Here is an 18,180-nt window from a genome sequence, read left to right as displayed (position 1 = left end):
CCAACTGGGGTATTTGAAACGAATCTATGGAGAGAGTCAGCAGATGAATCGATATAAATACGTGAGTTGATACGAGAGCAGGGACGTACTTTTGGGTTGTGGCGACTGAAGATCCGGCCCAACGCATTATTTGGAGGGAACATACGCAAGCATGTTGTAGAAGCAGCACTGTTGATATCACTTGATTGATTCAAGGGCGAGCAAGTTAGTGAATGTGCCAATGCAGAGACGTAGGTTTTCAAGGGAAAAAGAACACACTGTTCAAATGAACCGGTTTAGGGATTAGCACAAGGTGATTTCTGACTGTTGATTTGTACCGAACGCGTGATGAAGCAGCTCTGACATCGCCATTCGGCAGAGATGAAAGAGTTGCTGAGAAGTGTGTAGATGCAGGCTGTATGAATGCAGAGGCTGGTGGCGGCACGACGCCATCTCGATGGTGACGTATGGAAAGAATTGGCAGAGATTCACAAGGAGGAGAAATCAAAGAGAAGCAAGAAGCCTTGGTGGACGGAAATTGCGAGAGATACAGAAAGAAGAGAATGGAAGAGAGGAGAAGATGGCAGAGGGCCTTGGCGGTCAACCATAAGCTGTTTGTTTACGAGTACGAGCAGCAGCCTCCATCGGACCCACGCACCTCGCCTCGATGCTGCCAATGAGGAAACAGAATATCCGAGAGTGACTTGAAGGAAGCAGCTCTTTCTTCCTAAACTAGGTGCTTGTTACGTAGTCTCAATGCTTAGAGAAGGTGAAAGAGGAATGGCATTACGCGGCCTTCGCTTGATGAATCAGGTGGCAACTATTGCTCGGAGCCCAGAGGGAAGGCAGGTTCAGGCCTATTGATCTCTATTTTAGAGGCCACATTTCCCCCTTTGACGAGACAACTTTCCATCAACAACACCGAATCTCTCACCTGCGTTCACTTTCATTACGCGTAGGGGTTTGACACCCGAGCCCCCCTGCCCTACCCCCAGCAATCGACAAGCGAGACAATGATCAGAACGAGTCTGGGGCAATTGCGGGGGGTGAGGGTGTCTCCCCTTTAAGAGGCTACTTTGAGGCGACCAAGCCAAATGTTGTGAACCCTTCACCTGTTGGCGTCAACGGCAACAAGAACCAGCCAGCTCGTACAAACAACCACGAGGCAACTGAGCCACCTCAGTCCACGCCGAGCTCGACACTCCAGTGCAGCAAGCGCCCGCCGCCTACAGCATTACTCTCCAGCCTGAACGGCCATTCAACAGCTGTTCTGTATCCACCTGAACTACACTCTTGTCTCGTACGGAGGTGAGCTTCCTTTGTTTTTTGCTAGCCTTGGGAGATTACTGACAATTGTCAGGATCTCTGAGAATCTCTTTCGTCGACATTTCATCTTGTCTCTCAACAGGACTTGTTCTTCTTTTTTGTTGGAAGGGGAAGGGGAGGAGAGGAGACTTTGCGGTAATGGCAATGGACAGGGACGGGCATCATGATGGAGTTGGAAGACACATGTAGAGGTTTCATCTGGTGAATACACAACTTGTCACAACTGTCAATTCAACTGCCATTAGACGCGTGCATCCCGAACCATCGCACACTGAACATACGTCCCGTCCAAAAACGTATCCCTCTGCACAACTCTGAACCCATACCTCTCGTAAATAGGCTGTCCCGCCGGAGAAGCATCCAGAAAACACTCCACCTTGTCCTCGTCAGCCTTGTTCACGCCGTACTTGAGCATCAAGCTGGCCGCTCCTTTGCCCTGATACTGCGGCTTGACTGCTACCAGTTCGAGATACCAGTGTGGCCTCTTGCCCATGGCCTCGTGATGCATCTCGCCGAGCCTGCCAAAGAAGAAGACGGAAAACTGCTGGTCGCCTTCGCTGGGCCATTGGTCAGCCGGCGGGAGAGGCTCTGGGGAAGCTCCTGGGACGATCCATTTCACAAAGCCAACAAACGTTTCCGGCGTGGAAGAGTCGTCCCATACAGAGAGAAAATGGTTGTTCTCGTCGCGAATCTCTGCCGACAGCGACGTTGTCCAGAAATCGCGTGCCGATTGCGTTCCTCTTGGGGCGAAGCGCTGATGGATCGGATCTTGCGAGAAGGCCTCAAAGTACGTCTCTACCATCAGCGGCACCTCTTCAGGTTTACTGGGTACGAGTTTCAGTGGCATTTTGCGGCGATCTGAGTTGGAAACTTGTTTGGTGGATTTTGGGCTTTGGCGGCTCTGTTGCTGAAGATCCGCGGCTCTAAATATGTAGTTTGACAGACACCTGGTTAGCTAACGACAGAATCGGATAGTCTGGTTCGATAGCATCAATTGATGTTTCTCCCCCCCATGCATACCTTGTTATTTCTACAAGCGCGTCATTCCTATTCCGGCTTCGTTGTGGAATTTTTGTAACCAGTGGTGTTTTTGCACGGGCTGTGGTCGTGGATTGAATTATTGAAAAATCAGGGAAGAAGGAATTAATTAAGCAGTCTTAATTGTATAATAACACATTCTTCACGCAAAACGAAATCTCAGTCTCGACTGTCCTTCTTTTGGAAGGTGTATATGACTGTCAGATTCCAAGCAAGGCACAGGCCAAGTAGTCTTCATAATGCAGACGAAATGTTCAAAGGTCCATTTCTTCCAGCCTTGCAATAACCTGGCGATGCCTTGTCTCAATAGAGAGACGATTTCCGACTTCGGCAGCCCGACACATTTCAGATGCTAGCTGAGTAATATGTCGCTGATCATCTCCTGAGGCCCTTGTCCCAGCTATCCAGTAGGTCTTGAACCTTTCTTGGCCGATAGAAACCAACTTCTTGTTTCGTTGACTGCGAACGTGTGTATCTATTGGATCTTCGGATGAAAAGTCGAGCCGTGCCGATCTGCTGCCAGATGCTCCCTACTGAAATCCATACCTACCAAACCCTGACCGTCCTGTCTTCTCCCCCAGTGACTTTCCGCGAAGACGTTGGACACCAAGCTACCGCGATGACTTGGTCATCATGGTGAAGTGTCGACAAACACTTGCCCAAGCCCGCGTCCCATATCTTTGCTGTTTTGTCTGACGACGCCGAGACGACTTGTGTTTGATCCGGGGACCAGTTGACGCAGAGACCCTAGTCAGTATTTCCCTCGAGGTTCAATAGACATTGAGTTAATCTCCAGTCCCAGATTCGGACGTTCCTGTCGTACCCTGCAGAGGCGATGCGTGTTCCATCGGGTGACCAGCGCGCACAACGAGGATCGCTCTTGTCGCCTTGAGGCCTTGATTTTGCCTCGAATGTGGACGAATCCCAGATCTTGAGCGTGTCGTTGGCTGACAGGATCTGTTTGGAATTGTTTGACCAGGCCACCGAGGTGACCGCGCCGGGCTCTTGATGATCAAGTGTGAAAATGGATTGGAGACACTGAGCTGTTTGGGTATCGAATCCTGACGGTGTTGTCATACGACCCAGAGGCAAACATGTTTCCATCGCGATTCCAGGCCACCGTCATGACTGAGCTGGTATGGCTATGGAGAATGTGGAGGCATTGGCTCGTCTCTGCGTCCCAGATTCTCACCGTCTTGTCGTATGACGCCGAAGCGACCCGTTTGTTGCCAGGTTTCCAGTTGGGTGCGCAGGCAACTCCCCATATAAAGTCGGTATGGCCTCGAAGTGTTGTGACGCACTCGCCCGTTGACGAGTCCCAGATTTTGACAGTGTGGTCATATGATCCGGATGCAATCTCCTTTCCGTCGGACGACCAAGATACTGAGTTGACCCCAGACTCGTGGCCCTTGAGGATGAGCTCAAGGACTGGTTGGACTGGTTGGGCTGGTTCGCCGGTACTGACATCTCATATCTTGACCTTTTTGTCGGCGGACACCGAAGCGGCATGGGTCGTTGTGTTGCACCATGCCACCGAGTTGACGGCATCGGTATGGCCCTTGAGTGTTGATACACACGCTTTCGTTTCTGTATCCCAGATCTTCATCGTGTTATCGAAGGATCCTGATGCGAGCCGCTTCGCATTGCACGACCAGGACACTGACGTGGCCTAGTCCTCGTGGCCCGTGAATGTTGCGGTGGCCTCGCCTGTTTCTGGATTCCAGATCTTTGCTGAGGCATCCATCGACCCCGAAGCGAGGCGAGTTCCATCTGGGGACCAGGCTACTGCCATGACTGATTTGAAATGTCCTGTAAGTGTGCGAATGCAATCTTGCAAAACGGTATCACAGATCTTGACTGTAGCATCGGCTGATGCTGAAGCAACTCCTCCCTTTTCTGACCAGGCCACTGACCGGACGTCGGCGGTATGGCCCTCGAGCGTCATGAGAAGCTTGCCGTTCGCTGCATTCCAGACTTTGATGGTGCGGTCAAACGACGCTGACCCGAGCCTCGCTCCATCAGGGGACCAGACGACGGATGTGACTGCATCGGCATGGCCCTAGAGGGTAAGCATACACTCCTGTGAGTCTGGATACCAAATTTTGATTGTATAATCCGATGATGCAGATGCGAGTCGAGATTTGTCTGGCGACCAGGCCACCGACATGACGCTTTGTGCATGGCCACTGATTGTCGATAAACATCTGGCTGTCTTTGTATCCCAGAGCTTGATGGTGTTATCGTCAGACCCTGAGGCTACTCGCGTGTTATCCAAAGACCAGGCCACGGCGAGAAATGAGTCGGTGTGGCCTTTGAGATTCTCGATGGATGCATCCTTCTTCTTATCTTGGTCATCCATTTTTTACTTCTCTGATATTACGGTCAGTTTTTTTTTTCGTTCTTATGATGTCACTTCATTATACTTTGTCTCCTCACATGCTATTGTCTAGTAGTAGTAGAGAGGTTGATGAGAAAACTGAGTATTCGAGGTATTTGTGTTCAAATCTATAGATATTGATGCGTATTAATACTTTTTTCTGGAGTTCTAAACAGCTGCAACAATTTCGCACGTTGGCTAAGAGAGAGAGCTGCGATTCTCTTCCCATGAAAAGAATCTGATTCGTCTCGTTCAGCTGCACTACCCGCTTACATCTCGAAATGAAGATGAGGGCTGGGAACCGCGACTCCAATGCCAAACCTCAATCCATTCGCTACGGCTTCGTCGGACTCCCCAATAGGAAGAGGTTCGGTGCGGGGTTTGGTCAGTCGGATTTCTTCGCCAGAGCAACTTGGAAGGGAAAGACGATGCAGTTTGGAGGATTCGGAATCTCGCAAGACAGGACACAGCCAATGGGCATTTGAACAAGCCCTCACCTGGCAGCCGTTGGATATGCCACTATGGCAATGAATCCCTGCTCAATTTCCACCTCGCAAATGCATTCACAGATTTGCCAGCGAGACGGTACTTTTGCCAATGCCGTGGTCTCGGTCTCCGTTGGGGGCGACAAAAAATAATGATAAAACGGGCCCGTGTCGAAGAAATACATACATGGCATATGTGAGTAACAAAGTCTTCTGCTGTGTCTCTTTGAACAAGAAGCCGTTTGATGCTGTTGAAATATAAGCCTCAATAGGCCTCTGGGGCTAATCTTTTTTGTTTTCAACAGGCGTTACTAGAACCCCCCATAAGCATAGCCGAGCAAGGCAGCTTCATATAAGCCATGTTCGTTTATCAAGGACTCATCGGCTAGAAGATATCTAAGGGCACAGAATTCCTCGTTGTGGTTCTCCCTTCGAGGATCGATGTAGGAGCTCCAGTCATCGTCTTTCGCCAAAGTCTGGATGATGATTGCTAGAACCTCGGCGACCATGGCAGATTTGGCACTGTGATTGAGAGTGTCGACATTGCCGAAGATGGCAACACAGCCAGCCTTAACTGTGGAGGCTACAATTTGATGATGCTGCTTCCGCGAAATCTGCTTCCGCTATATGCCCACTTCTAAGTCAATGGAGACACGACTCAATCCACCTCATCGGTGGGCCTTGTTACGCGCAAGCATCTGACGAAAACCGAGTTCTTGAGCTGTGAACCTGTTAATTTCCATGGGCCAGTTCGGATCAACGACCAATCGCACGGCAATCGTATAGCGCTAGTTGTCTTCAACAAAACAAAAGAAGGCAGTGCCCCAGTTGCAACCCATGTCTGCATTTATCGGAAGTCCAAGGTGGCGACGACTGAAACGCCTGCCGCCTCCCAGGTATTTCGTATTGCGGAGGGACAGGAACAGCAGCAATCGGAGAATCAACAAAACGAGCAGAATGAGGGAGCCTTCTTCATCAGTGGCCAAACCCATGAATTTCAGGGATCCCTGAACAGGGCTAGAGATGCGCTGGAGCTGTCGCTTCGCAGTCGTTGCGGCTTCTCGGATGAAACACATTGGACGGCGGTGGCGATTCCGCGGTTGGACAAACACCAGCAAGCTTCCCAAAGCTGTTTTCCTTTAGCCCCAAATATGCAACGGTCACAAACAACAGCGCTGAAATGGTCAGCTGTACCGTTAAGAACAGGAATGATGCTCGAGGCGAGCTATTGACACCTGCTGGCCTCGCCCTCGCTCTGCTCGGATTACTTGCTGGAGTGCCTCAAGCCTTTTGCGCTGTGGTGGCAATCGGCGGACTCAGTCTCGCTGCCGAATCATGGAAGGACATGATGTGGATCAATGACACGAAAAACGACGAGTCAACTGCGATGCTGTTCCCTGGGGACAAGATCCGACATGTTGTGGGAGGTTGGGGGCCATTTGAAAACGACTACGATATTATAACGATGCAAAATCACGTCGAGGAACACACAAATACCTCCGGGGGTCCAGTCATACACCTTCCAAGTAACAATGCACTCCATCATCAACGCCATATACAAGGAGTGGACGGTGAAGCGCATCCGGGACAGCGGCACGTCCACGCAGATGGTCCATCTCCCTCTTGAGCTCCTACAGGAAATGGTACAGCGCCGGCTCCTGTTTATAGACGGCCTGAAGCCTTCCGGGTCTTCGAATCCGTCTAAAAGTCCGCCATTTGCCCTAGAAGAAGGCTCTGTCCTGTCGTACAACACCGCCTTCAAGTCTGGGCAGGGTATCTACGATTGCTGGTACTCCAACAGTTACTGGGGTGAACAATCCGACACCCTCTCGGAAGCCAATGAAGAGAAGAAAATTGCCATTGTCCAAGGCCCAGATTCGCATTTCAAGCCGGCCGGGTACTGTTCGACCGGTTATCACGTGCGTCATTTCGGGGAGGACCCATTCACGCCGGTGCTAGAACTCACACGCTGCTGCTATATCAAGGTACCCTCCTCGGAGAGAGAAACAGCTCGTCGCTTGATCGGCAGGGTTGACGGTTCTGCTGGCGCAATCGAGTTGATTGAAAAGAGCGAGAAGAGAGAAAAGAATACTAGGGCGTATCATCTACAGAAGGTGGCTAGAGACACCTACGATCTGTATGCTTGGGCATGGAAAAAGTCACTCACAATAAGGTCTACCGGCGGCGATAGAGTATACTTTGTGGTGAGGAAATGGTCGCCGGCGAAACGGGCGATTAGTCGAGACATTTGGACGTTTAGACGATGTCAAGTGCCTGTCTCTTGGATTAGTCGGTAGTTGCAAAATAATTAAAGGTTGGACAGAACCAACAAGATTGTGGTTGAATGAGTAGCAAGCAATTGGCGGCGATGTTTCTGCTGTGTGAAGAGAAGAATCTGCAAGATTAGGGGAACGCGAAGCTGTTGAATCCCATCAAATGGATCTTGTGGAAATGTCTGAGAGCAACTCGGAACAGCCAAGCGGGTGGATGGACAGGAAAGCAGCAACAGGGAAACAGCGACTGGAGAGATAGAGATGTTGCACGTGCACACTCGCTAGAAATATGCGCTTACGGAAATGATCGTCACACAGTGGAGCTGGATGCCCATATTTCAGAGTTTGTGTGCCCCATTTTTAAGGTCGCGGCCCCGCTTTCCGTTGCATGCACAGAAAAGGTACTTGATACCAGCGGACACAGTACATTCTCGTGTCGCAGTGCCGGTACTGGGTACATTAGCGTATGGGTGTCGCAGAGGTGCCGCTCAGCCAACCCAACCACCAAAAGGGAACGTTTGGATTCCAAAAGTCCAGTTATCGTAACAGCGCTGTAACCGTAACGAAGGCGCTGCAACGATGACAAAAGCGCGCTGTGATGATTTAAAAGGGAATTTCTGTCCACCACCCTGATATTTGGTAGGAGATATACGAAGTGAAAAAAAAAAAGGAAATAAGAAATAAAGAGAAAATATGTGAGTGAATTTTTTAAGAAGATCTCTGTAAAATGGATGTTGGCAGAGGTTTTATTTAAACCGTAAAAGAATGGGACTTGGGGTCTTTTTGCCAAGCAACTGGTGGACAGAACAAGTGAGATCGCAAAATAGATAAGTGCATACATTCAGGAATATAAGAACCCAACCAGCCAGCGCTCGAATTTTACTATATAACTATAATAACAATTACTAAATATATATAAATGTAGTAGCAGCTACTAGAGAAATGTAAATATAATAGTAAATAGTAGCAATTACTAGAGAGATGTAGACATGATAGTAAACGGTAGGAGTTACGAAAGAAATATACATATAGCAAAGAAAATATAAGTACTAGAGGTAGGTACCTAGTAGCTATAGTAGAAGATACTAAAAAGCAAAAGGCATATACCTAGGTAGTAATTTACTACGTGAGTGTTTGAAAGTACTCAGTCTGTCCTCCGCTTATCAGGTCAGCCCGCTGGGTGGTACTAGATTGGAGGCTAGGGCACGGTCACAACGGCAGAGGGGTGTGCCAGAGCGTATTTTGCATCCATGTATGCCTCCAACCCAAAATTGGGCTTCTGCATCAGATCACACCAGACGTGGTACCCCAGTATTATGACAGGCATGGGGGTGTAGTCGTGGCGTAATGCTTTATCAATTGCACGGAAGGCTGTCAGGAGGGCTGGGGGGTACCTCATTGCGAAAATATATGGGACCTCCAACACGTATCCCGAGGGTTTGTCGCCTCCTCTCAGTAGCTGCCAGACTCCCCAACAGTATCATTAAATTAAGTAAGGATGCATAAGGAAGAAGAAGAAGAGACCCAGGTCCATGACGAAGACCACCTTAAATACACACAGGCTGCCTGAGGCAGCTAGAGCCCTGTGTGGAAGGCACAGCCCAGCAGTACTGGGGTTTATGTGGTGTTGGCATAGTGCTGATAAGTACCCTTGGGTGCTAGATTAGGTACCTAGGGAATGGATTCCATTCGTGAAGCTTGATCGGGGTCACAGCTTACAACCGTAACAAGCAACTTGCTAGGTACTGTAATATGCGTTTACATGTATGCATTAGGCTCTCATAACTTGGACTGTCGTCTCTCACAACTTCGACTATCCTCTTTCACAGCTTGGACTGTCCTCTCTGCGTTATAACTGGGGTAATTTCCTCCGCCAAAGCCAGCAGCTTCTCATCTTCAAACCTTTGACCAATTAGTTGAACGGATAATGGCAGACCATGAAACTTTTCGGCATCATATAGCTTCTGAATGGACAGATCTAGGTCGTTGTAGCAATCTTCAAGTGGCATCGCAACGTCTATATTCTTGTCCGCATTCTCGTTGAGCGGTATCGCGATGCTTGTCCAATCGACAACGTTGATAATGCCAGTAAAGGCAACCCAGAGATATTTGTCAAATGGGACAGCAGTATGTGGCGCGTTGACAAACAGAATACCGTCGAGTGGTTTGCCGTCATGTAGCCAATACCTCTTCATCTGCATAGCGATGCGAGCAATCTGGAAGTTTAGCTCGTGTAGATACTCGACGGAGAGCTCTGGCTGCATTCCTTTGGGGGTCATGTTGCCCATCGCTTGGACAATGTTGGTGTGTGGTTCGGACTCGAGCAGTTTGCGCATATGAGACACGTCCATGAACTCGCCCATCTTGAAGTGTATTTCACTCGCCTTTTCGAAAGGCGGCGGGGCCAGCTCAATGACTTCGTAGCCGGCTCTCTTCAGTCTATCGTGAGCAAGACGCAGACCTCGCGCAACGGGCGGATGAAGATGCACCACGCCCGTCGTAAGCCACACGCCGATTCGAGGCTTGTCGGGAGAAGGAATCTGCATCCAAGGGTGAGGGTAAATAAACGGACTGTCGTTCCACGGCTGTGCCTCTGCCATGACTCTTGCTGCCAGCCTTGCATCTCTGACCGACCTCGCCAGAAACCCGCTGACTCCTGGCGGCCCTAGAGACGTGGTACCCATGATACCTTTGCCCAGGATTCTCTGGCCATCGATGGGAATCCTATATGCGCTTGGCTTGTATCCAACAACTCCGCACACCGCTGCCGGCATGCGCACACTTCCTGCTGCGTCTGTCCCTAGTCCTAGAGCAGAGCCGCCCATGGCCATCAGCGCGCCCTCGCCTCCCGAAGAACCGCCCGCTCCAAACTCGGCATTGTGAGGATTGGCCGTGCGTCCAAAGACAATCGAATCCGTGTCGGCGGTGAGGACAGTCTGGGGAACGGTGGTCTTGGCGATTATGACGCAGCCGGCGTTGAGCAGCATCTGCACTGCCTGGCTTGTTGATTTGGCGGGATTGAAGCACAGGGCAGTAATTCCGATGGAGCTGTCGTATCCCTTGATGTAGAATTGATCCTTGACACTGATGGGTAGGCCGTGGAGAGGGCCGACGGGCTTATTGCCGTTCTTGAACTCGGAATCTAGCCACTTGGCTCTTTCAATGGCTTCTGAGAACATGATTTCCGTCAGGCAGTTAGTTAGCTGGTGTGCAACGGCGGCACGCTTGCAAAACGATCGGACGACATCTTCAGCCGTCACTTTTCCAGCGGATATTCGCGCGAGCAATTCGGTGGCATCAGGGGCTGTGATGGCCAGATCGTGCTCTGTGAGTATTCCGCAACGAGGGAGAAAGTCTATGGGCCTAGTTACCGAGGGCCTAGCGCCAGAGGGAAGAGACCCGGCGAGACGCCATTCAGAGAGAAGAGACTCGGCGAGACGCCATTCAGAGGGGATTTTGGCGTCTCGCTCGGCCCGTTTGCGAGCAACAATGCCCTGCCACATTGGTTGAGGAGGCATGGCTGGATGGAGCTGGAGGAGGTGGTAAAAGGCGAAAGTTTTGGATCAAAATCGCGGTGTGTTGCTTTTAAAGAGAGCCCGACAAATTAATAGCCTACCAAGCGGAGGTCAGAAAAGGCGAGACCGCAAAATGACCAAGTGCATACGTTTAGTAATATAAGCATTTAATCAGCTCACGAAGTTGTCCTTTTATAGAAGAACGCAGATGCAGCCCGCATCCGAATATATTATACTGATATAGTCGCAGTTCTGTAATTTTTCTTTAAAAAATAGCAGTTGCTAGAGAAATATAGATATAGTAGCAGCTACTAAAGGAATCTAGATATAATAGCAGCTACTAAAGGAATCTAGACATAATAGCAGATACTTAAAGAGCAGTTGTATAATTTAACGCGTGGGTGTTCGTAATCTTCTCGGTCTCGGGTTTTCTGTCCTCCGCTTGCCAAGGTACCTACAGTGGGTGTCCAAAAGTAACGGTAACGATCCAACCCCAAATTCCCATATAAACACACCTCACACAATTTAATAGTAAAACACTCCACATTTTAATATAATATACCCTGGAGCGCCAATGGTGTTTCTGGTGACGGGTCTAGTGATGAATTTCTAGTCAGAAATTATTTTGCCGAATTGGCTGCCTTGCAAGTCCAAACGAGCAAAAATCGTTTTGACAGATCAGCCTCATTATGACTTGTTATGGCTTTTTTGACTAGATAGATGCTACGGTACTGAGTGGCTGATAGGACCATTATCTCGGATTCTTCGTATCCGACCATCCGTCCCCGTCTATGAAAGTCCAACAACTCCAACTTGGAGGTAAGTTGGCTTCTCCTCGATCCTCTTCCGCCATTCCTCGCTCTGCAGCTCATTCACGTCCCATGCTGCCCAAGTAAATCGTCCGTGCAGAAATTTGGCCTCGTCAGAAGCCGCCCAGACGGCGTAATTTCCTGGTAGGGTTTCTGCAAATATAGTCGTCAGCACCTATATAAAACCTCACGTAACAGAAATAAAGGAAATCTTGGAGAAACTGCCATACCATCATCCCAAGCCACAGCCTCCTTCGGAACGCCGCTTTTCTTTACACTGTCCGTGTAAATTCCTCCGGGATGGAAGCTCAAGATTTGCATATCATCGGCATCAATCGTCTGAGCATACATCTGCACCAGCAGAGTTCCCGCATTCTTGGACGCGCAGTAGGCAGGAAAGGCTTTGACAAATTCAAAATCGTGAATGGCCATGGTTGAGAGGTTGATGAGATACTGCGAACCCTCACGTTAGTACGCATTCCCAAATATTTCTGCATCTCGAAATCAAGCAGACGTACCAGCTTTCGACCTGCTTCTCGCTTCTTCTGGTGGTAGAATCGGTCAATGAGATCCATGTTGGCGCCCACGTTGGTTGTCCAGCTAGGCCACGCTTCGTCGAATTCCAGATCAATCATTTTAGACTGCCTGTACGTGACGAAAGCAGCATTCAAGATCAAGACGTCGACAACAATCCCATCGGCATCGAGCTGTGCCCAGGCCTTTTCCGTTGCTGGGCGATCAGAAGCATCGAGGACCTGGCCGATGAACTTGGTCTTTGGGTGATTCTTCGAGAGAGTTTCGACGGCTTCGTTCAGAGCACCTTGGCGGCGACCAGTAAGGATAACGGTGGCAGCTTGAGCTTCACCAAAGGCGTTGCAGATGGCAAGACCGATTCCCGCAGAGCCTCCAGTGACGTAGATGACACGGCCTTGTTGGGAGAGCTCTGGACGGGTCGCTAGAATGGCTGGATACGCCGAATTGTGGGAGGTCTTTGCGACTGAAGGGTTTTGGAGAAGAGCCATGGCTGCAGTTGAACTTGATAATTGCTTCAAAAAGGACGGATTCGGTACTATGATGTGATTGTTGATGTTGATAGAAGATGGTTGCAGGATGGATCGAGGTAATTCACCATCACAGCAAGCAGCAGTGATGATATTTATACATCAACTTCGTCCATCAAGGCACCATGAATCGGATCGGAGTACTAGCTGCGGACCAATCCCCATGGAATGTATTTCCCAAACAGGACAAGAGATCCTCGATGTTTAACCCACCGTACGCCGATTTTAGACATTGGTCTTCCCTGTCACGCTGCAATACGCCGCTATACGCTCTTTCGCAAAGTAGGCTAATTTCTACCGCGTCCGCGCCAACATCTTATAACTCTATTTTGACTTCCACTGGTTTATGTACAATGGTAATCGAGAGTCTAGCGATTCTATCGAGAAAAGATTCCATTCATCATCCATCATCGCTAGGCAAATATCCTCACTTACTACCTATACAATGAGTGGCAGGCAAATTGTAACCCACGTATCAACCCACCCTCCCCTCCCCAAATCTAATTCCGCAACTGTCATTCGGCGGAGCGCCGTCCATCAAAGTGTCAGCCATCGTATTGCTATTTCTGCGGAAAACCGCCCATCGGAGTTTCTTCCCATCGGAATAGTCGCCCTGGATAGCCGTAGCTGAATATTGATTTGATTCGATATCCTCGCCTTGTCGACCGGGGGTCGATGCCTTTTGCCCGTTGTGGCTCTGGCGGATCTTTTGCGGGAGTTTGAATCGCGTTATACCGCCCTGACTCTCGAACAGCGGGTCAACTAGCTTCACAGCAACACGAATGACATTGGATTCAAAGAAGGTAAAAAATAATAAAATGGAAAAATACGTCTAAATCCATGAGTAAGAGAGAGCCGATGGTATGATTTCTTTGGATGCGCGTAACTAAGGCGATGTTGCGGCTTCGGCGTATTGACCACTGACAAACAAACAGAGCCACAGCAGTCAAGAGAAAACAGCATCAAAACCTCGACAGTCCATAATTCAAAAATCCGATATCGCCAAGGCGGCAAGATCGATCTCAGTCCCAAACCACTTATCCCAGCGCCAAATCTTTAGTCGCGCGAGGCCATCGCTCGTCTTACAATGAACATGACGCCACGGATCTTCCTTAGTCGGAGTTCCGCAAATGTTCCGCCGGATTATAAACCGTCAAACCAGCGGCATCTCCTTTTCCCCGACTCCCATCTGAGCCTCATCAAAGTCCCGTCCCCTAGGTACATACCGGTACGTGTACTATACTCTCTGCAACTGCAGCATATTCTAAATCTTCCGCATATCGATTGTCTAATCCTAACAAATCATCCGCAGCCATGGATTCTTCTTTGATAAGCAAAGACTCCAGTCCTAACTCCGATCGGATTCCCGCATTGCGGCGAAGAGCCTGCATTCCCTGCACCAGTTCAAAGCGCCGCTGCGACATGGCCCGCCCGTCCTGCGAACGATGCTTGGACAAACAGGTCGCGTGTCGATACTCGGCGGCTCGTCTCTATGCTCGGCGAGGCATTCAATCAAAGCCCAGCGGAGTTACGGAGCCGGAAGCATCGCTCAACTCTCCCTTCTCCGCATTGTTCGAGAGTGGCGACGATGAGTGTGATGGAAGTTATAATGGCGGAAACCACCATAGGAGTGACGACGCCACCAATTCTTTCGATCCAGCCCCTTGGTTTCTCCAGGCTGAGCACTGGGTCATCCACTACCATGAGGATCTTCCAAGCCCGCCGCCTTACGTCCGCAGCACAGCCGTACGGCAGTACATTCTCTGCGTGAAGAAATGGCTTCAACAGTGGGTTGAGACCGGCCATTGCCCCATGATACACAAGTCTCTATTCGCCGACACGAAGCTGCCGCCATGTCTTCAAGATGCATATGCCGCTCTGGCGGTGTACAGTCTCAAAAACGACCAAAACGAGCATGTCGTAATGCAGCACATCGAGGACAAGGCCAATTCACTGCTTGAAGAGCATTGTGCCCATCAGGAGCTCCTCATTGATCCCTTTGTCGCCCCATGTCCCCTCACAACCGTTCAACATCTCGCCAGGGTTCTGTCCTTGATCATCTACCAGTTCATCCGTCTATTTGACGGCAACATCCGTCATCGGGCCCAGGCTGAGAAATACATTCCATTGTTGAAATCATGGACTTGTCAGCTTTGGAGCTCGGTCAACATCGACGTTACCGTTCAAAACACGTTCGGCGGCGATTACCTCGTCACTCAAGAAAACGCCGACGCAACCGTCAAGCTGTGGCGGACCTGGCTCCTGATGGAGAGTGTACGTCGCGCCTGGAAAGTGAGCGCCTACATGAGGTGCATCTACTACGTCTTTCGCGATGGAACTGCACCGTGCGAGGGCACCATTGATTTCACAGCTCGGCGGGGGCTGTGGGATGCTACTTCTGCCGCGGTTTGGAGACGCTTGCTCGAACAAAAGGACCCTTTGTTTGCTGTGCCGTTTGCATCTTCTTGGCTGCTTGACGCCACGACTCCCAAGGATATTGATGCCTTTGGGTTGGCTACTATGAGTATCTCGATGGATTCAGACAAGTTGGATTCGTGGATTGCCCATTCTTCGGCTATGCATTTGGAGGGTTTATTAATGGCTACATGATTAAGGGTTTTTGTCTCGATATGAGATGTACGAAGCAGCTGACAACTGACTATAGACATGGAAGGGGAGATGGTAGCAAGAAAACAGAAACAAGATTAGAAAATGGGCATACCAACTAATGCATGAATGGTTCAACCTGATCCAGGCACCAGTCATACCAAATCTTTCCCAAGCCAGTTCCTCCTTCTTTCGTACTTCGCGATCCCTTCTCGATGTCTTCTCTAATCTTCGCAAATCTTCCCCACGGTATCGCTGTTGCGGGAACCCCATTAGCTCATGCAACTTCAAAAGTTCAACGTCGCGGATTCTTACCATAACTTCCCGACTTGTCTGCCGTCACTTGTGGAGAGAGGCCACAGAATAGCTCAGAGTATGCACCATTGATTGCGGGAAACAAAATGACTTTCTGGTTTATTTTGTGAACGAAACCCTGCCCGCCATATCTCTGAAGGTCTGATCTGAGGTTTCCAGGGTTCACAGCCTGTTTGCTCGTCAGTACATACTCGTCCGATTTGGTACTATGTACATTTAGCTTACCAGACTAATGATTCCCTTGTCCTTGTATCGTTTCGCGTACTCTGCTGCCTGATAGTATACGCCCGCCTTGCTCACAGAGTACTTGTAATAGGTACTCTCCTCCTTTTTCGTAAATCCCATGTTCTCGGGATCAAATCCTCCCTTTGGTGAGCCCATTTCCGAGTACAGAGAGCTCACCCAGACAACTCGCACCGTGTTGGCAGAGCTCGCAGGATAGCTCGCCGCAGTTGTAGCAAGCAACGGCGTCAGAAGCTCTGTAAACAGCAAATGACCGAGATTGTTCACGCCCAGTTGGAGTTCGTATCCCTGCTTTGTCGTTGATCCTTGTGGCGGATGCATCACGCCCGCATTATTGAACAAGACATCAAGCTTAGACTCCCTCGTGATGAACTCTTTAGCCGACCTTGCAACGGCTCTCAAGTCGGACAGGTCGAGAGCAAGAAACTCGAGGCGACCGGTGGAAGTCGGAAAGGCGGCGCGAATATCTTGAATGGCTTCAGTGGCTTTGGCTTCGCTTCGGGCCGCGACATAGACGGCTGCCCCTTTGGAATAAAGGATTTGTGCGAGTTCTTTGCCGACGCCGGTATTGGAGCCGGTAACGATGTAGATCTATGTTATACATCAGCTATTGGGTCGATATAGAGAATCTCGTCAGAGTCTGATACCTTTCCGGACAAGTCTCCCAGATTCTGCTCTGTAAAGGCAGGCTTTGGTGGCCACATCTGAGTTATGATGCCGCCCATGATGTTGATAGTCGTTTCCCCTAGCAAATGATGGATAACAAATGATGTAGAGGTGGTTACTGGAGACGGACATTCGAGACGATTCTTGGCTCAACAAGTCCTTATATATATGCCAAACACTCCTTTTCCATCTCGAGAATATCTATCAATGCAAGTGGAATTCGGGAAGCTAACCGGCTTTTTTGTCCGATCATTTCTGCGGCGATTCCGTCTGCCGGTGAAGCCCCAGCCACGGCATTCGGGCAGCCACGCGATTATCTCCACTACCCATGATCCTATATCTTGGTTTTCGAAGTGAATAGATGGTCAAAGTTCGAGGCTAGCTGACATTTAGATGCTTGAGTATCCGATTGTAGAATAAATGGCTGACACCTAGCTCCTGGACCTCGGGATTGCGGCGGCCGCTTCTGCGCTAACGAGCGGCCGCTCTCTGACAACGGCGCGTTTGCCTCATTTTGCTTCTTATCAGTTGCTCTGGACGAAACATGGTTCTCTGTGACAGTGATTTGTGCATGTATTTGCCGTTTTTCAATCCGTTGCATCATGTTTGAGGGCTTTTTTCGAATCTTGTTTCACCGAGGGACATGAGCATTATTGAAGGCTTACTTCAAGTGCCTTGTCTGGCTCCCGTTAACTCGAAACCTTGTGCTTGGATGTCGAATGCCGATTGAACGATTCAACTAGGTATGTTATTCAGCTAGAATGGCGATAGCCGTCATGTCATATTTCTCCGCACTCCCTCTTCGAAGGAATTAGTTGCGCGTCGTCGTCCGCGGGCACGCGTTTCTTTAGAATAGGTCTATCGAATACGGTATTCCACTGTCTAGTCACCTGTCAGTCCATCAAGACGTGGTTCACATTGCAAAGCATGATGGCCTCAGTTGTAGCAGAGCTCCACGGTTGAAGAATGGCATTGAGGAGCGGGAGCGTACCAAGAAGAAATAATCCCCCGCCTGCTGCTTGGACATATTTGCCATTGCACCAGACACTGTGGATGACGGGGCTTTCGTCTATGTGTTTGAACTCAACGTTCTTGATGAAGATTGCATTTGAGCTGGATTCAACTCCCTCGCTAGTGCGCTGCCACCTTTTCCAGAGCTATAGCTGCATCCTTTTCTCTTCCTACGTAACCAGCCATTATCATAGCCTCCAGTTCTTCCGTTTTTATATCTGCCTTGGCCACTAGATCGGCCATTTTGCGTGGTTGTAGTCGGTTTCTTATCCCCTTTAGCCATCGTGGCTGTTTGGCGTAGACTTCGGTTGGCCGTTGACTTGTCTTGTAGTAGTTGTTGCAGGGGCTCGTTGCTTTTGTGGTGGGATGTCTCGTTGGGTGGTCTTTTGATCTTGAAAGGGTTGCGCTATAGATTTATTGTAGATTTTGACCCAAGCGTAGCCTTGCTCTGACTTCGCTATTTCAGCTTTACTGA

At 49.6% G+C, this 18,180-nt stretch overlaps 7 protein-coding genes across 7 annotated transcripts; 3 read left to right on the top strand and 4 right to left on the bottom strand.

Annotated features, from left to right (window-relative positions):
• Nucleotides 1–1,546: 1,546 nt before the first annotated feature.
• Nucleotides 1,547–2,152, bottom strand: Triagg1_6392 (uncharacterized protein; the record flags this gene model as incomplete). The annotated part of the gene is made up of 1 exon (XM_062901011.1): nt 1,547–2,152. The coding sequence occupies one exon, from the start codon at nt 2,150–2,152 to the stop codon at nt 1,547–1,549; it is 606 nt and encodes a 201-aa protein (XP_062754645.1).
• Nucleotides 2,153–3,437: 1,285 nt separating this feature from the next.
• Triagg1_6391 (uncharacterized protein) lies at nt 3,438–4,406 on the top strand (the record flags this gene model as incomplete). Its single annotated transcript, XM_062901010.1, has 3 exons — nt 3,438–3,893; nt 4,017–4,154; nt 4,194–4,406. The coding sequence occupies 3 exons, from the start codon at nt 3,438–3,440 to the stop codon at nt 4,404–4,406; spliced, it is 807 nt and encodes a 268-aa protein (XP_062754644.1).
• A 595-nt stretch (nt 4,407–5,001) lies between these two features.
• Nucleotides 5,002–7,502, top strand: Triagg1_6390 (uncharacterized protein; the record flags this gene model as incomplete). Its single annotated transcript, XM_062901009.1, has 4 exons — nt 5,002–5,104; nt 5,848–6,304; nt 6,349–6,715; nt 6,768–7,502. The coding sequence occupies 4 exons, from the start codon at nt 5,002–5,004 to the stop codon at nt 7,500–7,502; spliced, it is 1,662 nt and encodes a 553-aa protein (XP_062754643.1).
• Nucleotides 7,503–9,301: 1,799 nt separating this feature from the next.
• Nucleotides 9,302–10,996, bottom strand: Triagg1_6389 (uncharacterized protein; the record flags this gene model as incomplete). The annotated part of the gene is made up of 1 exon (XM_062901008.1): nt 9,302–10,996. The coding sequence occupies one exon, from the start codon at nt 10,994–10,996 to the stop codon at nt 9,302–9,304; it is 1,695 nt and encodes a 564-aa protein (XP_062754642.1).
• Nucleotides 10,997–11,782: 786 nt separating this feature from the next.
• On the bottom strand, nt 11,783–12,824 carry Triagg1_6388 (uncharacterized protein; the record flags this gene model as incomplete). Its single annotated transcript, XM_062901007.1, has 3 exons — nt 11,783–11,955; nt 12,033–12,255; nt 12,321–12,824. 3 exons carry the CDS (start codon nt 12,822–12,824, stop codon nt 11,783–11,785), a joined length of 900 nt encoding a protein of 299 aa, XP_062754641.1.
• A 1,461-nt stretch (nt 12,825–14,285) lies between these two features.
• On the top strand, nt 14,286–15,473 carry Triagg1_6387 (uncharacterized protein; the record flags this gene model as incomplete). The annotated part of the gene is made up of 1 exon (XM_062901005.1): nt 14,286–15,473. One exon carries the CDS (start codon nt 14,286–14,288, stop codon nt 15,471–15,473), a length of 1,188 nt encoding a protein of 395 aa, XP_062754640.1.
• Nucleotides 15,474–15,588: 115 nt separating this feature from the next.
• Triagg1_6386 (uncharacterized protein) lies at nt 15,589–16,753 on the bottom strand (the record flags this gene model as incomplete). The annotated part of the gene is made up of 4 exons (XM_062901004.1): nt 15,589–15,725; nt 15,786–15,954; nt 16,011–16,619; nt 16,676–16,753. 4 exons carry the CDS (start codon nt 16,751–16,753, stop codon nt 15,589–15,591), a joined length of 993 nt encoding a protein of 330 aa, XP_062754639.1.
• Between the last annotated feature and the right edge of the window lie 1,427 nt (nt 16,754–18,180).

The sequence above is a fragment of the Trichoderma aggressivum genome, assembly GCF_033847375.1.
Source record: "Trichoderma aggressivum f. europaeum strain CBS 100526 chromosome Unknown scaffold_025, whole genome shotgun sequence".
NCBI classification, from domain to species: domain Eukaryota; kingdom Fungi; phylum Ascomycota; class Sordariomycetes; order Hypocreales; family Hypocreaceae; genus Trichoderma; species Trichoderma aggressivum.
This window is presented reverse-complemented; position numbering and strand designations above follow the sequence as displayed.